Source organism: Esox lucius, chromosome 12 (assembly GCF_011004845.1).
Source record: "Esox lucius isolate fEsoLuc1 chromosome 12, fEsoLuc1.pri, whole genome shotgun sequence".
NCBI classification, from domain to species: Eukaryota; Metazoa; Chordata; class Actinopteri; order Esociformes; family Esocidae; genus Esox; species Esox lucius.
This window is the reverse complement of record NC_047580.1, coordinates 31,548,846-31,569,456: the sequence shown is the minus strand read 5'-3', so window position 1 is coordinate 31,569,456 and position 20,611 is coordinate 31,548,846. Positions and strand designations below refer to the sequence as shown.

At 43.7% G+C, this 20,611-nt stretch overlaps 1 protein-coding gene across 5 annotated transcripts; it reads right to left on the bottom strand.

Moving 5' to 3' along the window:
• On the bottom strand, positions 1 to 20,178 carry LOC105023886 (tumor necrosis factor receptor superfamily member 14-like). Of its 5 annotated transcripts, XM_034295687.1 has the most exons (10): positions 19,666 to 20,178; positions 18,621 to 19,418; positions 16,865 to 16,961; positions 16,483 to 16,764; positions 12,237 to 12,324; positions 11,499 to 11,657; positions 11,300 to 11,352; positions 1,676 to 1,763; positions 1,024 to 1,081; positions 1 to 678 (listed from the first exon to the last, which is right to left on the bottom strand). In XM_034295687.1, exons 2-9 carry the CDS (start codon positions 18,648 to 18,650, stop codon positions 1,060 to 1,062), a joined length of 819 nt encoding a protein of 272 aa, XP_034151578.1. In that variant the 5' UTR covers positions 18,651 to 19,418; positions 19,666 to 20,178; the 3' UTR covers positions 1 to 678; positions 1,024 to 1,059. The 5 variants fall into 5 exon arrangements, with proteins under 5 accessions (XP_034151578.1, XP_034151582.1, XP_034151581.1 ...); XM_034295688.1 differs by lacking the exons at positions 1 to 678; positions 1,024 to 1,081 and having other exon boundaries at positions 1,679 to 1,763; positions 11,300 to 11,351; positions 11,493 to 11,657; positions 19,666 to 20,175; XM_034295689.1 differs by lacking the exons at positions 1 to 678; positions 1,024 to 1,081; positions 1,676 to 1,763 and adding an exon at positions 10,232 to 10,779 and having other exon boundaries at positions 11,300 to 11,351; positions 11,493 to 11,657; positions 19,666 to 20,175.
• Positions 20,179 to 20,611: the final 433 nt, after the last annotated feature.

Sequence of the window (20,611 nt, the reverse complement as noted above, 5' to 3'; positions counted from 1 at the left end):
TGGTGTTTTCCGCAAACTTAAGGATGACGTTGGGGCTATGTGTCATGCTTGAACAGGGAGTACAGGAGGGGACTGAGTATGTAGCCCTGAGGAGCTCCAATGCTCATCCTCACGTATGTATACGTGGTTAGGGACAGAGTGCAGTGGTCTTGGTTCTCAGTGATCCTCACCGAAGGAATTGTGTTGATGGCCTCAAACTGTGCATTGAAGGTATTGAGCTTGTCAGGGAGTGAGGTGGCAGGACGAGCATCACTGTTATTTCTCCCTTTGTAGTCCACACCACATGTGTCTGGGGACAGAGCTGTGGTAGTATGACTCCAATTTAATTCTGTAGTCTCTTTGTTCATTTCTGATAGCCTTCCAGAGGTCATATCTGGATCTCCTCAAAGCATCCAGGTCCCCAGAGCTATAGGCAGAGAACCATCCTCTGAGCATATCACAAACATTACCATTAACCCAGGGCTTTTGGTTGGGGAAAGTCCTGACATTGACCCTCGGGACGACGTCAGTGATGCACTTGGAGATATATGCTGAGACAGAGTCTGTGTATTCATCAGTCTCCATGAGCTGCAATTCAGAACCAGTCTGTGGTCTCGAAGCAGCCCTGGAGAGTAATAATGGATTCCTCACTCCAGCGCTGAACTGCCTGAAAAACCAGTTCTTCTTGTTTGTCGTTGTCTGTAGATTGGAAAGAGAAAAATGGAGGTGTGATCTGCCTTGCCAAATGCAGGGTGGGGGATGGGTTTCTAGTTGTTCTGTATTTGACTTAGATTAATTTCACTGATAGCATTTCTTTCTTCAGATTTTCTATAAATACAGCGATAATATAGTTACTGTGAATTATTTTGGCCATGATAATCATGTAGTGAAAATCAGATATCGTGACAGCCCTAGTATACAACATGTTCTCATAAACCACAGTAATCAGCCAAGCAGCATTCAGGACTCAAACCACCTGGTTTATAATGCCATATATGATGCTGTTGTATTCTGCGTTAGCATCTTAAAACCAGGTGCAGTGACCTCCAAACATGTGTGTTGTGGCTCAACTTTCATTCATCATACTTGGGACTTGGGCATCCTGGGGAAGAAAGTGGTATTTTGATAATGTGAAAAATGTCATCCACCTCCACAACACATTTAATATGATGTAAAGTTCTGAGTGGGGGGTATTGACATTCCTCTGTGGTCGTTTGGATATCTGTGCATGTATTTCCAGGCCCTGGTGTCACTTAAAAAATACATGAATTAGCACTGAGACAAAACAGTCATTATCAAATATTACAATGCGGAGACAGTGGTGTTTGTATCATTTACTAAAAGTGCAGGATAGTCTTTAGGCAAAAAAAATAACTCCTGTAACTCCCCAATTCCACAAAATCCTCTTACAGGATAAAGATTTTTTCCTTTTGATTACAAATGTTGAAATCACAATTTTTAGAGCTACCATCAGAAAAACTCCTACAACTATAATTATGAAAGATTGTTTCTGGTCCACATTCAGAGTCGGAAGAATTAGTTCCATGTCTAACCAAATGACGATTCAAAATGTCACATCTATGTTTGGAGAAAATAAAACCATATGTATTAATCAGTTTGATCAACTCTCTACTTTACATTTCTTTGTGCATGTATTATTGAATTTAATATTGAAAACACACACAGTCATACTTACTGCGTGTGTGGTTGACAGGATGTAAATGATCCATCTGAATAAGTGTCGCCAGGACAGTCAACACACACAGTGTCTGGGGATATCTTTCCTGCACAAACACATTAAGAAAAGTAATTATTTAATACAACTGCCCATCTTTTCCAGATTTCTATTTAGGAAGCAATATTTACCATAGAAGTCAAAGTTTCAGCACTTTTTTTTAGCACTATACAATTGGAGAAAACTCCACATCTAATTTAAAGCTGTCATGGTGCGGTGAGCAGCAGCGCCACCATGCCATATTTCCACAAGTTCCCATATTCTCACGAACACATCCCGGACTGTCACATGTTTCCCATCTTCCACACCAGGTCCCAATCTAGCTCGTTTGTATGTGTATATATGTTTCCCCTCTGCTCCCCACATTGTGGATCATTGTTGCTGTTTGTTAGTTAATCGGTGAGTGTTGTTTAATGTACTGTTTGAATGTTTATTGCTAAGACGCATGTTGCGCACTTTTATTTCATTCAGTCATTAGTATTGTTTTCCGTTCGTGTTTGGTTTGTTTGTTGAGTATTAAACTCACAAACGAGATTACTGCCTGCGCCTGGTTCCTAACCAACACTACACCACGACAAGTGTTACAGAATGATCCACCAAACCTGGAACCAGCAGGCAGTCCCTCCAGAGAGGGTATATACCTGGAGGGGCGATTGGGGGTCTGACTCCCTCTCCTCAGATGATGACGAAGCGGTCTATGAGAGAGTGGAGGAGGATCCCCTTGGGGCGCAGTGCTGGGGGTTGCCCCAAGACGGGTTCGGGGTGCCGCTGTGGGGCATGGACCAGTATGGAGTGGTCAAGCCCCTCACCAAAGAGCAAGGGGAGCTGGTGAAGGGTCTCCTGCAGGACATGCAGGAGGCAGGAAGGACAGGACGCAGGCGAGGCCGGAGGAAGAAGAGGGCGAGGTGCCCAACGCTTGGTCCGAGGTCCCCCCAGGAAAATTTTAGGGGGGGGCTGAGTGGGTGCCCGGGGGAAGTCCCGACGGCGCCCCCTCTATGTCCGGTGCCTCCTCGACCCCGTGCAGGCTGGCCAGGCTGTAGGCTGGCAATTAGGCGCACACCGCTTCCTGCTCCGCGGCCTTCCGCCGCCCCTGTCCCTGCGCCACGGCGCCGATTGCCCACTGCTGCTTTGGAGCAGCAGCCAGCGCCTCCTACCTGCCAGCAGCGGCAGTCAGCGCCCCCTGCTGCATTGGAGCAGCAGCCAGCGCCTCCTACCTGCCAGCAGCGGCAGTCAGCGTCCCCTGCTGCTTTGGAGCAGCAGCCAGTGCCTCCTACCTGCCAGCAGCGGCAGTCAGCGCCCCCTGCTGCATTGGAGCAGCAGCCAGCGCCTCCTTCCTGCCAGTGGCAGCAGCCTGCACCGCCTGAGGCCGAGGAGGAGTGGCCTGCACCGCCTGAGGCCGAGGAGGAGTGGCCTGCACCGCCTGAGGCCGAGGAGGAGTGGCCTGCACCGCCTGAGGCCGAGGAGGAGTGGCCTGCACCGCCTGAGGCCGAGGAGGAGTGGCCTGCACCGCCTGAGGCTGCCGGGGTTTGGCTGCCACCGCCCTCTCCTGTCCCGGCCGCCCCGGCGCCTCCTTCGGCTCTTCCGGCTACCGACCCTCCTTCGGCTCTTCCGGCTACCGACCCTCCTTCGGCTCTTCCGGCTACCGACCCTCCTTCGGCTCTTCCGGCTACCGACCCTCCTTCGGCTCTTCCGGCTACCGACCCTCCTTCGGCTCTCCCGGCTACCGACCCTCCTTCGGCTCTCCCGGCTACCGACCCTCCTTCGGCTCTCCCGGCTACCGACCCTCCTTCGGCTCTCCCGGCTACCGACCCTCCTTCGGCTCTCCCGGCTACCGACCCTCCTTCGGCTCTCCCGGCTACCGACCCTCCTTCGGCTCTCCCGGCTACCGACCCTCCTTCGGCTCTCCCGGCTACCGACCCTCCTTCGGCTCTCCCGGCTACCGACCCTCCTTCGGCTCTCCCGGCTACCGACCCTCCTTCGGCTCTCCCGGCTACCGACCCTCCTTCGGCTCTCCCGGCTACCGACCCTCCTTCGGCTCTCCCGGCTACCGACCCTCCTTCGGCTCTCCCGGCTACCGACCCTCCTTCGGCTCTCCCGGCTACCGACCCTCCTTCGGCTCTCCCGGCTACCGACCCTCCTTCGGCTCTCCCGGCTACCGACCCTCCTTCGGCTCTCCCGGCTACCGACCCTCCGTCGGCTCTCCCGGCTACCGACCCTCCGTCGGCTCTCCCGGCTACCGACCCTCCGTCGGCTCTTCCGGCTACCGACCCTCCGTCGGCTCTTCCGGCTACCGACCCTCCGTCGGCTCTCCCGGCCTCTGACCCTCCGCCGGCTACCGACCCTCCGTCGGCTCTCCCGGCCTCTGACCCTCCGCCGGCTACCGACCCTCCGTCGGCTCTTCCGGCCTCTGACCCTCCGCCGGCTACCGACCCTCCGTCGGCTCTCCCGGCCCCTGACCCTCCGCCGGCTCCTGTTCTTCAGCCGGTTCTGCCTCCCCGGCCTGTCCCGACGGCTCCGCCACCCTGGTTAGTCGCGGCTGTTCCGCCCCCTCGGCGGGTTTGTGCCGATGGGGGTACTGTGCTGCCCCGCCCCCCCTCCCTTGGGCTGGGGTTCGTCTTGGCCCGTCCGGTGGCCGGGCCTTTGGGGGGGGGTACTGTCATGGTGCGGTGAGCAGCAGCGCCACCGTGCCATATTTCCACAAGTTCCCATATTCTCACGAACACATCCCGGACTGTCACATGTTTCCCATCTTCCACACCAGGTCCCAATCTAGCTCGTTTGTATGTGTATATATGTTTCCCCTCTGCTCCCCACATTGTGGATCATTGTTGCTGTCGCTGTCATTGTTGCTGTTTGTTAGTTAATCGGTGAGTGTTGTTTAATGTACTGTTTGAATGTTTATTGCTAAGACGCATGTTGCGCACTTTTATTTCATTCAGTCATTAGTATTGTTTTCCGTTCGTGTTTGGTTTGTTTGTTGAGTATTAAACCCACAAACGAGATTACTGCCTGCGCCTGGTTCCTAACCAACACTACACCACGACAAGTGTTACAAAAGCACAATTAGAGGGTGAAAAAGTCTAGTAAGAAGAGTCTATATTGTCAAATTTAACCAATCAGAAGAATAACAAAGTGTTTCTATTATTCACTCATTGCCTCCCTTAGATTTAAGTTTGACTATATTTTGGTTAAACTTAGCTCAATTTAAGGACAACAGCCACACCACACCAAAGTTAAGGAAGAGATGGCCTAGGGATTTCTTGCTTTATTAACCTTGTTAAAGTGTTGACCAAGCAGAAATGATAAAGGTACAGTGGAAGACTTTTTAAATGAAGATACAGTAGGAATATTTCAGAGTGGTTAAAAGCAAGCTGATACTTTGAACAAACCACTGAAGTCATGCCATCAATAAAACTTTACCAGAGTGTCATTCGTTGTTTAAGTGCTTTTTTGAGAAGCCCCTGATTGCAGTATGCAGTTTGAGGCAATGGTCAATGTGAGCAGAGATAAATTATCATATCAAAAGATTAACTTATTGCAAAAGTTGCTTTCGGGCATCTAACAAAAATACCCAATTAAAATATGAGTAGACAAATAATACAAAAAATAACTAAACATTTTAATCCTTAGCTACAGTGTAGCCACCCAATTTATTCATTTCATCCTGTTCACATGCTATCTGACTGACTGATGTTAATGCGTGACAAAATTATCTAATGTCGAGACGCTATACAGACACCAGGCAAGTGCATAACTGTGCCGTAGTGGTTAAAGACACAGCTTTTCGTGTGGGAGACCCTGGTTTGAATCCAGTGAGGACTACACAATTAATCACTTCGCAGGCCGACTTAAAAGGCTTTTCTGGTTCGAGAAGTTCAAACATTTGAGAACTACTTTGAGAAAGAAGGCAGATGCAGGTAAAGGCCCAGAAGAGGGCAGCAAAGGCACTGAAAGATAAACTTTATGGGTTCATGGCTGTGAGAGAAAAGCTTGTTAAGGTTCATTTGGATAATTTATAGGAACGGCAAGTAAAGTAAGGTATATTGGACGAAGAGAAACAGTTCACTCTACATGATTTTGCTCATTTGTGTAAGTGTAAACTCACATTCCTGAAGATATAAGAAGCATAGATCAATTAAACAGTCTAAAGCAGCTACAACTGAGGGTTATTCTCGGCAAACTAAATCATGTACTTTTAAGGCACACAAATATGCAGATGAGGTTTTAGTGAGATTAAAGGAAACATATGTATGTCTGTGGCAGTGGTGGTCACAACCATTAGGCAAGGTAGGCAGCCGTCTACGGTCCCAGAAGGTCCAGGGCCCTGAGAAAATGTAAACTAAAAAGAAAGAAATATAGAAATATAATAAGACATTGTTTTTTATATTTATTTTTTGTCTTAAGATCTGATCCTGTCACTCAAAATGATACTCGCACAAGCCGACTTAAACTTGCCTTCATTGCACATCTCAAATTGCCACTGTTCTTGCATTTTCAGTTGTTACATACACGTCTACCTCGGGAACCTCATTGCTGCTATTTCTGCATTTCAGTTGCACATACTACTCTACTCCTTCAACTTTCACAGGAGGTGTGGGTAGGGTGTGTCAGGCTCATCGACTCAACATATCCTGAACCTAACACAACACTCAACTCCAATTGATGTACTAGTGACAGTTTCTACCTTTAATATGGCAGGAATATGGCACTATTATACATATCAGGATAGTTGTTGTAATTATGACTATTAAAAATATCAGGATCGTTGTTGTAATTATGACTATTAAACATATCAGGAGTTGTTGTAATTATGACTATTAAACATATCAGGATAGTTGTTGTAATTATGACTATTAAACATATCAGGATAGCTGTCGTAATTATGACTATTATACATATCAGGATAGTTGTTGTAATTATGACTATTAAAAATATCAGGATCGTTGTTGTAATTATGACTATTAAACATATCAGGAGTTGTTGTAATTATGACTATTAAACATATCAGGAGTTGTTGTAATTATGACTATTAAACATATCAGGATAGCTGTCGTAATTATGACTATTAAACATATCAGGATAGTTGTTGTAATTATGACTATTAAACATATCAGGATTGTTGTTGTAATTATGACTATTAAACATATCAGGATAGTTGTTGTAATTATGACTATTAAACATATCAGGAGTTGTTGTAATTATGACTATTAAACATATCAGGATAGCTGTCTTAATTATGACTATTAAACATATCAGGATAGTTGGTGGAATTATGACTATTAAACATATCAGGATTGTTGGTGGAATTATGACTATTAAACATATCAGGATAGTTGTTGTAATTATGACGATGAAACAACTTCACAAACAAAACAAGTAACAATGACCAATGTTTGGGTAGTGATCATATGTAGTCCTCTACCTGCCTTGTGAGGAATGAACATACACATAATATCAAAACCAGTCAATTTAGGAAAACTATTGATTGTTAGGAATTAAGCTAAATTCCAATCAAATGTCCTGTTGTCTGTTTTTTTAGCCTACTTCGCCCAATCGAAAAAAATATATATTTGAAATGTACTTAATTATTATATTCCTATTACACTTAAGTATAAACATACTTAAATATATTAAATGGTATTAAATTGACCCAGCTTAAATTGTGTTTAAGTTGTTTTAAATACACTAAAATGTTACTTAATGTTTATTTTAATTTCAATATATTATATTGGTACCACATAATTTATAATTAAGTATACTTTTAGTATTTGAATTAATTGTTAATTTATTATGTCTATGTGTGGACAGCTGCTAGCACCGGCGCACACCAACGACATCATCAGATCACCCCTGGTCTAAAAAACTGCAACCAACCACACCCGGGCCCCCTGCTGGAGGAGCCATGTACTGCGTGCCCTGGGAAACGCGAAGTGGACTCTACTGTTCTGCGCTCTCTGGTAAAGTGGACCCCATCTTTAATGTTTAGAATTGAACTGTTAAATTGTCAATCACTTAACAATAAGGCATCCTTTATCCACAACTATATATTCGATCAGAAGCTTGACATTATGTGCCTCACTGAGACCTGGCATAAATCGGAAGTGTATTCTGCACTAAATGAAGCGTGCCCCCCTGGCTATTCATACCTGGAAAAAGCTAGGGGTAATGGGCGTGGAGGGGGTTTGGTGGCTATATATCGCTCTGATTTGCACCTGTCCTCAGTGACCTTGCCAAAGCTGTCATAATTTGAATGCTTGGCTTTTACATGTGAAAAACCCATTCCCCTTACAACCATTCTCATATACCGGCCACATAAACCACACCCATGTTTTATTTCAGAATTAACTGAACTACTTCTGTCAGTGTGTACCACATCAAACAATGTGGACATTCTTGGAGACTTTAATATCCATGTTAATTCTCCCACAAGTCTATATACTACTGAACTACTACAACTTCTTGATACACTCAATCTCAGACAACTCGTGACAGTACCTACCCATACAAAAGGGCATACATTAGACCTCATTATAACATATTTCTGTAAACAATGTTCATGTACATGATTTAGGCATATCTGATCACAATGCCATATAATTCGATTTTTCAGTCCAGACTTCACTTAATAAGCCTAAACACAAAATCTGCTTTTGCAAAACAAAAGAAATTAACCCTGAACACCTGTCTTATGACTTACAAAACCTGGCCATATTTGCCCATCACTCTGCTCCTGACGCGCTTGTCAACCATTACAATATTGGACTGCAAGAGATACTTGATGCCCATGCGCCCCTCAAGACACGGACTGTAACATTTACACGTTCTGCTCCGTGGTACACTGGTGCGTTGCATAGACAGAAGGCGGCTGGGAGGGTCCTTGAGAGGCGCTATGTGGTCTCTGGGCTGACTGTCCATAAAATTGCTTATAGAGAGCACCAAAGAGCATATTCCAAATGACTCAGTCAGGCACGGTCACAATGCTATTCCAACATCATCAACAATAATCCAGGAAATTCAAAACAGCTTTTTAAAACAATAAATTATCTTCTCAGTCCACCAAACCCGAGGCAAAATAACAATACTGACGACCAGTGTAATAAATTCCTTGATTCATTCACCACAAAAATGACTACCATCCGCTCTAACTTAATACCTGGCAATGTCATTCCATCCATCCCCATAACCTCAGCACCAACATTCTCTCATTTCATTCTCTCCACACACAGACAGGTTGAGACTCTCATACACAGCATGAGACCCTCAATGTGCTCATTGGATCCATTTCCCACTTCCCTTATCAAATCAAATACGACCTTCTTAAGCCCTCTCATCACCACCACCATAAACTCTTCCCTGCAAACTGGCCATCTTCCTATCTCTCTGAAAATTGCCCTTATCAACCCTCGGCTTAAGAAACCCTCTCTCGATCCTGATATTCTATCAAATTACCAGCCCATCTCTAACCTTCCATTTCTTTCAAAAGTCATTGAAAAAGTCGTCGATATTCAAATCACCTTCGCTCACATAGTCTTTATAAAAAATTCCAGTCTGGCTTCCTCACCGCCCATAGTACAGAGACAGCTCTGGTCAGGGTCACAAATGATCTGCTTGTGGCTGCTGGCTAGGGTTTTCCATCCCTCCTTTTGCTCTTGGACCTCTCAGCTGCCTTCAACACCGTTGACCACGCCATCCTTCTCCACCGTCTGCAACACTTTATCGGTATTTCACACACAGCACTTCAGTGGTTTCAGTCCTACCTGACAGATAGAGTTGCGTATGTGATCCTGGGTGGAGCCAGGTCGAGGCCCCACACAGTTACATGTGGAGTGCCTCAGGGTTCGGTCCTCGGCCCTTCCCTTTTCTCCATCTATATGCTCCCCCTGGGCCACATCATCAGCAAGCATGGAGTTGCCTTCCACTGCTATGCTGATGATACTCAGCTCTATGTCATGTTGGACCCCACACCCTCTGCATCATCATTTCACACTCTAATTGCTTGCCTGGAGGAGACGAGGGCATGGATGACTGATAACTTCCTTCAGTTAAACAGCTCCAAAACTGAAAGTATCCTCATTGGGACCCCACACACACTTCGATCCTCCCCCCTGACCGTTTACTCATTTTCTGGCCATGATATTCCTCTTACATCCTCTATAACAAACTTGGGGGTTCGATTCGACCCCCACCTATCATTTAACACCCACATCCAATTTATCTGTAAGAGTGCATTCTTTCACCTCCGGAACATCTCCAAACTTCGCCCCTTTCTCTCTCTTTCTGATGCAGAGAAGTTGGTCCATGCCCTTGTCTCCTCCAGACTTGACTACTGCAACGCACTCCTCATGGGGATCCCTGGCAGGAGCCTTCAGAGACTGCAGTACATCCAGAATTGCGCTGCCAGGGTCCTGATGAGGGTGCGTAAAGCTGAGCACATCACACCCATCCTCTATAAACTCCACTGGCTTCCTGTTAGGCTCAGGATTGAGTATAAGATCTGTCTCCTTATACCTATCAGTGTGTCTAAGAGTAAAAATACATGTATGAAACAATGAAACAGAATTAAAACAAAATGAAGTAGAACACAGTAAAAACTGGTGGAGCCCTAATGACAATTCTGACTGCAGTCAAGCCAGTTGGAGTTGTAAGGTAGTGTCTACAACTGAAATGCAGGGATAGCACCAATGAGGTTTCCGAAATATAAAAATATCAAAGGTTTCACTAATTTACGAGAATGAGCATTCACTAAGGTATCCACTAAAGTATGAGCAAGAGTTCCATTAATACTTGTATTGGTCACATGTGCAAAAGGTGGAATAGAAAAAAATAATACATCTGCTCCTCAATCACACAGAACATCAGAGAATGCATGTCATGTGTCTGTGCTTGTGTGGCTGCATGATTTGATCATACAGGTTGTCATGCGGTTGCAGGAGGAAGTGTCCCCAGAAAGAAATCAAGTAGCAGAGGTCAAGGGTCAGACTCAGCAGCTGATGGTGGAGTAAGAAGCCTTAAGAAGCCAGAAAAGTGAAGTCCAGAGCTACCAGGAGACCATCAACTCTCTGAACCTGCAGACCAACAAAAGCCCATTGACATTTTAAGTGTTCATCAACCGTAAATCAATTCAAAGCATATACTCACTGCTTATCTTTCATTATTCCCATTGCTCTACTTTACATTTAATTTGTGTAGTCTGTCCCTTTATGTTGTCTACTTCTAGAAGCTCCAATACATCAAGTTAAGCATCTGAAAACAGGCCTGGTTGATTTATACTGTACACTACAAAACCAATGTGTAGCGTCCAATTGTTGCAAAAGATTTAGTCCCATTTACGGTGTAGTGGACAGAAATCTGGCATGAATATGTCTCAAGCCAATGAACCACCCACTTTTTCAGATTCAGTACATGCCCCTCGGAAGGTCTGTGCACGGTACTTGAACCTCATTATTCTGAGGAATTTACTAGAGGTTTCCATAAAGTAAGCAGAATAGTAGAGAGATGGTTCAGTTAACGCAAGAACCATTACAGTAATGAATACATATTTAAGACCTTCTAAAGAGAGAACTATAACCTGATAGGTTAATTTACCTGTTCCTTGTTCTCTTATTGTCCCTCTGTGTCTGATGCCTGCTGTGGAAACCTAAACTCAATAAAACATAATTAAAGATGTATTAAGACACAAATAATCAGAGAGTATAAATAAAAAGACAGTTGTCCTCAATGTCCAAAAACTAAGAAATTGATAATTCATGTGTTCATCTGTAAAAAAACAATACAATACCTTCTTTTTTTTTTAAAATATACTCCAATCCCAACTGCTGCTATCAAAGCTAGTGTCACAACAACACATACAATGACAGCTATAAGAGATGAGGTTTCTTGTCCACATTCAGAATCAGACTGATGAGTTCCAGGTTTAATTTGCTGAAGCTTCAGTTGGTCACATCTATAATAAGAGAAAATAAACAGTGGTAATGGACAATATGGTCAACCAACTTACAGGTTTAGGGCAAGCCACTTCAGGTTGGTGGAGAGTGCCTGCCTCAAGTGGAGGAGTTTAAGTATCTAGGGGTCCTGTTCACGAGTGAGGGAAGGAAGGAACGGGAGATTGACAGACGGATCGGTGCAGCTTCTGCAGTAATGCGGTTGATGTATCGGTCTGTCGTGGTGAAGAAAGAGCTGAGCCGCAAGGCGAAGCTCTCGATTTACCGGTCAATCTACGTTCCTACTCTCACCTATGGTCATGAGCTTTGGGTCATGACCGAAAGGACAAGATCCCGGATACAGGCGGCCGAAATGAGCTTTCTCCGCAGGGTGGCTGGGCGATCCCTTAGAGATAGGGTGAGAAGCTCGGTCACCCGGGAGGAGCTCAGAGTAGCAGGGAAGTCTGGGCATCCCTGCTTAGACTGCTGCCCCCGCGACCCGGCCCCGGATAAGCGGAAGAAGATGGTATGGTATGGTAACTTACAGGTTTACATTTCTGTGGGTTTATTATTGTAGAATTGTATGTATATTTTGCACTTACTGTGTGTGTGGTTGACAGGATGTAAATGATCCATCTGAATAGGTGTCACCAGTACAGTCAACACACACAGTATCTGTAGATGGACTTCCTGCACAAACATACAAGAAATATAAATGTAGTCTATCTGCCCAGTGTTTCCAAATTGTGTCAACACCCAGTGTCTGTAGATATAGTTCCTGCAACAATACAGAGTAAAACAAATGAACCTTTAAATTAGTGGAAACCGTTGTGTCAAAGTCATTATTCACCTCACCACAGTGTGCAGTGTAGTTAATGAACGTTTATAATGGAAAGATCATTGCATCATAAACAGGGCAAACACACTTCTAGTTTGGGACACTTCTGTTTGGGACACAACCCTACATCTACACTATTACAGAACCCCCAAAACATCCCTTTATAAATCACTATCTGGGTCAGGAGAGCATCATCTGAAAGCTTGTCTTTTACCAACATAACTAGCTATGTCATAAAATACGAACTCACAGTCTCAGACGTTTACACCAAATAAACAGCATTTTTGGTTCACATCAGTGAACACACTTAAACGAACACACTAGTCCGTTCAAGTGTGTTCATTAGACAGTAACTCTATTTGTTCAGAACCAAAGCAATGATGCCATGTCATCTTGTACCTGCTCATTTACTGGCACTTTTCCCCTGCGTGGTACCTGCTCAACGGGCTGAACTCTACTCGCCTTGCCTCGATTCTACCAGGGGAGCTATGTATCGGCTCCACGCGGCTCACCTCGGGTTAGTTTCCCACTGCAGATGGTACCCTCTACCCAGCCACAGTGACATCACAGGAATACAGCCGTGACGCCACTTCCAACGTCACACACACGGCTACAACAATGGAGATATCGTACACCCACACCTGATTCCGGAGAACGTAAACCCTGCAGTGAACAGGAACATCTATTGAATGATCTACAAGCTTTGAACATGAAGTAGAAAATCAAAAGTAAACTAAATCTGGATGACATGGTCACAGACCCTATTTGAAAAACAGTGTAGTATAAGAATTGGATTATCGCCCTGCAGTATAAAAGATGGCGTAACTGTGCAATGTTCTGTTAGATTTAAGTGTATACCTTTAACCACCCAACTCCAACACATTGAAAACAACCAACATAACCCACGAATCCCGATTAAAAGGTTGCATCTGCTTGACTTGACATTAAAAATATCTTGTTTTTAATCTTGGTGATGAGCTAGTGTCTAACAGCTTAGAAGGCATGACTATAGAGCAAACCTCGAATATGTACATCTATATTTGTTGGAACATCCTGATCACCAGTGAAATCATGGAACACTCTTTTAGGTCTCCTCTTTAGAATAAGACCATCTCTACGGTTGTGTGATGGATGGTTGATATTGGAGAGTGGATACTACTTTGACCAATGTACGTCAGTTAGCCCCTGGAAAACCCCAGAGCGGGAAGTCCTTCTGACCAAGTGAATAAGCTACCAAACCAGTGCGTCTTTGCGGGTCTCTCACGGCAGTTCTGATACGGATAACGAGTTGATTTAAATGCCAGTACATAGGTCCAAACCGAGAGGAGTTTTGGGAAAATACAATCGCTTAAATTTCGAGTCTGGTCCAATACACTGGCACTGAAATTAACCCATTTCAACGGAAGGACTCCTGGGATACACCCACAAAGACGTGCCGTTCTCGTCTCATAAAACCATTCTCTAACACTGGACAGCTAACAGCAGAATAGCTTGTTTTGCTTTGCTGCACGCTGGGTTTACGCTGGTTTATGCGAGATGTCCCGTGTCGCAGTGAGTGACAAGTCACTCTTGTCCAATCAGAAGTCTTCCGTGTTTTCACGTTTTCACCTTTTGGTATAGCCTCAGCTCGCTTGGAACCTCTATGGAGCAGGTACTAAAAAAAGTATCTGGTTCCAGGTACTATCCTAACTTTTGCCCTATAGGAAAAGCAGAAAAGGCGGGGCGAGTAGAACCCAATCGAGCTGGTACATGGCGGTGGAAAAGCTCCCAAAGTCGAGTCGAATTGCGGCAAGGCGAGGAGAGTTGAGCCGGTACCATGCAGTGGAAAAGAGACATGTGATCGACGACACTGTAAATTACATTAGCTTTATAATATGCCTGGTTGGACTTTCTTGTAAGACATAAATAATATAAACATAAACGTTTGAAAATACGTAGTCCATCTCTACACCCTAGTAAAAATATCCCTTTAGGATCCTAAAAATGTACAGGCTGTTTTGACTAAGGCAGCAGTATGAAGTAGAGTCTGAGCTCTGACGTTATGTTTGCCATATTATTGTGCCACTGCATTCTAATTAAAGCTCATATAAGTTCATACATACAGTATCTTACAGAAGTGAGTACACCCCTCATATTTTTGTAAATATTTGATTATATCTTTTCATGTGACAACACTGAGGAAATGACCCTTTGCTACAATGTAAAGTAGTGAGTGTACAGCTTGTATAAAAGTGTAAATTTGCTGTCCCCTCAAAATAACTCAACACACAGCCTTTAATGTATAAACCGCTGGCAACAAAAGTGAGTACACCCCTAAGTGAAAATGTCCAAATTGGGCCCAAGTAGCCATTTCCCCTCCCCGGTGTCATGTGACTTGTTAGTGTTATAAGGTCTCAGGTGTGAGTGCGGAGCAGGTGTGTTAAATTTGGTGTTTTCGCTCTCACACTCCCTCATACTGGTCACTGGATGTTTAACATGGCACCTCATGGCAAAGAACTCTCTGAGGATCTGAAAAAAATAATTGTTGCTCTACATTAAGATGGCCTAGGCTATAAGAAGATTGCCAAGACTCTGAAACTGAGCTGCTGTACGGTGGCTAAGACCATACAGCAGTTTAACTGGACAGGTTCTACTCAGAACAGGCCCCGCCATGGTCGACCAAAGAAGTTGAGTGCACATGCTCAGCGTCATATCCAGAGGTTGTCTTTGGGAAATAGACCTATGAGTGCTGCCAGCATTGCTGCAGAGGTTGAAGGGGTGGGGGGGTCAGCCTGTCAGTGCTCAGACTATACGCCGCACACTGCATCAAATTGGCCTGCATTGCTGTCGTCCCAGAAGGAAGCTTCTTCTAAAGATGATGCACAAGAAAGCCCGCAAACAGTTTGCTAAAGACAAGCAGACTAAGGACATGGATTACTGGAACCATGTCCTGTGGTCTGATGAGACCAAGATAAATTTATTTGGTTCAGATGGTGTCAAGCGTAGGTGGAGGCAACCCGGTGAGGAGTACAAAGACAAGTGTGTCTTGCCTACAGTCAAGCATGGTGGTGGGAGTGTCATGGTCTGGGGCTGCATGAGTGCTGTCGGCCCTGGGGAGCTACAGTTCATTGAGGGAACCATAAATGCCAACATGTACTGTGACATACTGAAGCAGAGCATGATCCCCTCCCTTTGGAGACTGGGCCGCAGGGCAGTATTCCAACATGATAACGACCCCAAACACACCTCCAAGACGACCACTGCCTTGTTAAAGAAGCTGAGGGTAAAGGTGATGGACTGGCCAAGCATGTCTCCAGACCTAAACCCCATTGAGCATCTGTGGGGCATCCTCAAACGGAAGGTGGAGGAACGCAAGGTCTCTAACATCCACCACCTCTGTGATGTCGTCATGGAGGAGTGGAAGAGGACTCCAGTGGCAACCTGTGAAGCACTGGTGAACTCCATGCCCAAGAGAGTTAAGGCAGTGCAGGAAAATAATGGTGGCCACACAAAACATTGACACTTTGAGCCCAATTTGGACATTTTCACTTAGGGGTGTACTCACTTTTGTTGCCAGCGGTTTAGACATGAATGGCTGTGTGTTGTGTTATTTTGAGGGGACAGCAAATTTACACTGTTATACAAGCTGTACACACACTACATTGTAGTAAAATGTCCTTTCTTCACATGTTGTCACTTTTGTGAGATACTGTACATATACATGTATAAGTGTGAAACGCTACAACCTAAGTGGAGTTGTGTACGTTAAGCTGTAATATGGACTTAGTGACACTGCCCCCCCCATCAAATGTCATCAAATGTTCATCCTCCCTTTGATGAACAGGCAATAGAATATAATATTGCATGTATTTCCTAATCCAGTCTCCTCTCCTCTATTGTCAATAAAAAAAAACAATGACAGTAACGTTGGGGATAATAGAGGTTCTGTTTTACCAAATGCTGATTCAGCTTTAACTTCACGTTAATCATGCATAGTTGTAAATGGAAGATTAGCACGAAAACAGGCCTACCTTTCTGTCTGATGTATTGACCAGGTTCACAGCTGCTGTGTCTCTGGGCTGCTTTACAACCATCCTTAGTTGGGTCTGTACAGTAGAACCCCTCCAGTGGCTCACAGACAGTGTCTGATGAAGGTCTGCATGGATGTTTTACTATCAAACCAAAGACTGGGTCACAGTGTGTACATGGTGTACATGCTGTAAGACCATTGGGTTCATCAAGGTAGGTGGAGTCAATACAGGGGGCACAGGAAGTACTTGTAAACTCTGTACAGTGTTTATTCACACGGTTTCCTGTGGGACAGGAAGTTAATATGTTATAGTGTAGATGGATTGGTATTAACAGACATTGTCTTCATAATTAATTAATTAAATATAAATGGATGGTCCTAACCTGGTGAACACCTAGGACAACATTCAGTACCTATACTGTATTCAGCTGGACCACATGTAACAGGGCAGTCTACAATATGCAGTACTTCAAGCCACAACTGAAAATGAAAACATACAGATGGGTGACAAAGTAAAGATAAAACCTGAATAAATGAGTGGAGGAACATAACGAATGCAGGTGCTTCCATACAGGTTTACTGCATGATAAAATTATGGAAATTAAGATCCTATCATGCTCTGTGGGATTTATAAAAATGCAGGCCCAGTTGGCATTGATTTTGGATAAAAATGGCAACTCTCCACCACCATCATCGAAATATGGCTTTACAGTGGTGATTATATATATACAGTTGTGCTCAAAAGTTTGCATACCCTTGGAGAATTGGTAATATATGTATCATTTGTAAAGAAAGCATGAACGAGCAGGCAAAACATGTCTTTAATTTCTTATGGGATTCACAACAGTAGGTCATAACAGAATGGGATTCACAACTGTAGGTCATAACAGAATGGGATTCACATTCAACTGAGCTCACACCCCCAAAACATCAGTGAGGCACCATCATGCTTCACAGTGGGGATGGATGTCTGTTCCTTATAGGCCTTGTTGACCCCTCTCCAAACATAGCACTTATGGTTGTGACCATAAAGCTCTATTATGGTCTCGTCACTCCAAATTACAGTGTGCCTGAAGCTGTGATGCGTGTTAAGGTGCTGTCGTGCATATTGCAACCCGGGCTTTTTTGTGTCATTGGCACAGTAAAGGCTTCTTTCTGGCAACTCAACCATGCAGCTCATTTTTGTTCAAGTATCGTCGTATTGTGCTCCTTGAAACAACCACACCGTCTTTTTCCAGAGCAGCCTGTCTTTCTCCTGAGGTTACCTGTGGGTTTTTCTTTGTATCCCAAACAATTCTTCTGGCAGTTTTGGCTGAAATCTTTCTTGGTCTACATGACCTTGACTTGGTTATCAAGAGATCCCCACATTTTCCACTTCTTAGTAAGTGATTGAACGGTACTGACTGGCATTTGCAAGGCTTTGGATATCTTTTAATATCCTTCTCCATCTTTATAAAGTTCCATGACCTTGTTACGCAGGTCTTTTCTGCTCCACAAGGCACAGCATCTAGCCTTCTCTGTCATGGTGGTGGTGGGGAGGAGGAACCAGGCAAAGGCAGAATTTCATTTGAATGTAATCTTTTAATTGAAACAAACACTGAATACAAAAACACAACTGAATGAAAGCAAAGGGGCTTAGCAGCAAAACGAAACACGCACCAGCGACATGTAACATGTAGAGACAGAACTAGTGTGTTCGGTCATGGCACAAGCCCTTTCAGGACGCCTCCACAACGCCATGTGGCCTGGACGGGCAGTTGTCTGGCCATCTGGCGCACCACACTTGCTGCTCTGTGGTCTGCTCTACGCCCGGTGCCAGCTCCAAGGCACTGAGCGCCCCCTGCTGCCCGAGAGCCGCCACCTCAGCCTGTGGCGCCCTCTCCTGTTCCTGCCTCTCCGCCGCCCTCTCCTGTCCTGGTGGCCCCGCCTTCCATTCATTGAGTCGTTTTTTTTTCTGCCAGCGCCTGGTTCCTCCTCTCCACCACCACCACGACATTCTCAGTGAATATATTTTCTAAATCATTGCCAAAATGTCACAATTTCTGCCAGGGTGTGCAAACTTATGAGCACACCTGTTTACATGTATTGTAGCCATGACCCCGGGCTGCAGGATTTGTTTGCAACACAAACTTTACTTACGATCCACATCAAACCTGGAAACTGCCTCATTGTTTGTTTTAATACTCAGCATTTCATTTGGAGAAGGCACTCAACCCTGGATTCTTGGGATGATTTGAACTAAGAAACGGGACTCATCCCTCTTGTTTTCAATCTTCATAAAGCCTTTAATTTATTCAGCTATTGGAGGTCAAAGGAAAAGGTTTAAATATGTGAGAACAGTAAAATTTACCCGGTTCACGTTTAACCTCACAAAAGTAGTTAAAATACACATTCTACATCATCAATGTAATCAATATTTAATGTATTTACAGATCATGGTATGATAGTTCACTTGTTTTTCATAAAAAAATAATTTTCAAACAGTTTATTACATTGTCAAAAACTAGACATTCAACCCAATTATTTATTCCCTTTTCATTTAGACTTTATTTTGTCTTAAAGATTTTTGACGTATCTTCTGTCATACAAAAGTAACTCAAACAAAAGTAACTCAAACAAAAAAATTGTTCCGGGTCAAATTTACCATTTCAATTCAAATCACATTAAATGAGTCATAAGCATTATTTTGAAATTACATTTTAATTTTTAACAATGTTTTCAACAGGAAACCTGAAAAAGAAAGAAAGAAAATTGCGTGTCTCTCTGTATGTGTGTATCTATGAAGCACACGAGTGGCAGGATGCCAACACATGTTTTGTGCATCTGCATTTTTTGCATGTGGTGCTAGTCTTGCTGTCGTCTTTGGGCAGACTTGGCACCTCTTTCTCTTTTTTCCTCCAGCATTAACCTAGGACATCAATTTACACAGAACACCTCCTAATGCCAAAATGAAAACACACTTTTAGAAAACTGGGCCAATTTAAACACACTGACATTTCTTTTTAAAAACAATGTAATGTAAGTTTTGAATGTGAATTTTCACAAAAAATACAAAAACAAAAAGCAAATGACATAAGCATTTTCAATTTAAATACGTCCCTCGTAGACTTTCATTAGTAAAGGCCCATTATACTATCCTACACGTGACGTTATAGCTAATGTTTACACAACAAAGTTTGCCTACCTGCTAGACGGCAAAGACGTTTCTTCCCTCTTTTTTTTAGAGGAAGCTGTAAATCCTGTTGTCAAATACAATAAACAGTAAATCCGTACAAAGAAAAGCATATTTTTCCGATACATAACATTACATAACATAGCTTTCACACAACACTATCTGCTCGATGCCATTGTTTCTCTTTCAGTTTTTCACTAAATATTCTTAGCCCTGGTGGAAAGTCCCCAAACTCCCCAAATTAAAACGGTGACGTTTCACCCAACTTCAAAAATGACACAGTTCTCATTTGTGATACAATCTTTATTAGAGATTTATTAACACAATGTTGTACACGATGTAAACCTTGTTATCAAACTTTGTATACGTATTTAAAGAAGTTAAAAAATGTATTTATAGAAGTCCAATATATGAATGATTATATCAATAGCACTGATGACAGCTATTTGTGGGGTTTCCATTAAAGTAACAGTGTTGATGAAATATGTAGGAACACAATTAAAAGTTTCTTTTTAAATATATATATATATATATATATGTATATATATACTTATATATATGTGTGTGTGTGTGTGTATATATATACACTCACCTAAAGGATTATTAGGAACACCATACTAATACTGTGTTTGACCCCCTTTCGCCTTCAGAACTGCCTTAATTCTACGTGGCATTGATTCAACAAGGTGCTGAAAGCATTCTTTAGAAATGTTGGCCCATATTGATAGGATAGCATCTTGCAGTTGATGGAGATTTGTGGGATGCACATCCAGGGCACGAAGCTCCCGTTCCACCACATCCCAAGGATGCTCTATTGGGTTGAGATCTGGTGACTGTGGGGGCCATTTCAGTACAGTGAACACATTGTCATGTTCAAGAAACCAATTTGAAATTATTTGAGCTTTGTGACATGGTGCATTATCTTGCTGGAAGTAGCCATCAGAGGATGGGTACATGG

Coding starts and splice junctions, on each gene's coding strand:
- LOC105023886 (XM_034295687.1), bottom strand. CDS start 18,650: ATGAGGCAGTTTCCAGGTTTGATGTGGATC. Junction 12,325..16,482: donor TCAATACATCAGACAGAAAG/GTAGGCCTGTTT, acceptor ATGTTTGTGCAG/GAAGTCCATCTACAGATACT. Junction 11,353..11,498: donor GGAGTATATTTTAAAAAAAA/AAGAAGGTATTG, acceptor TTATTGAGTTTA/GGTTTCCACAGCAGGCATCA.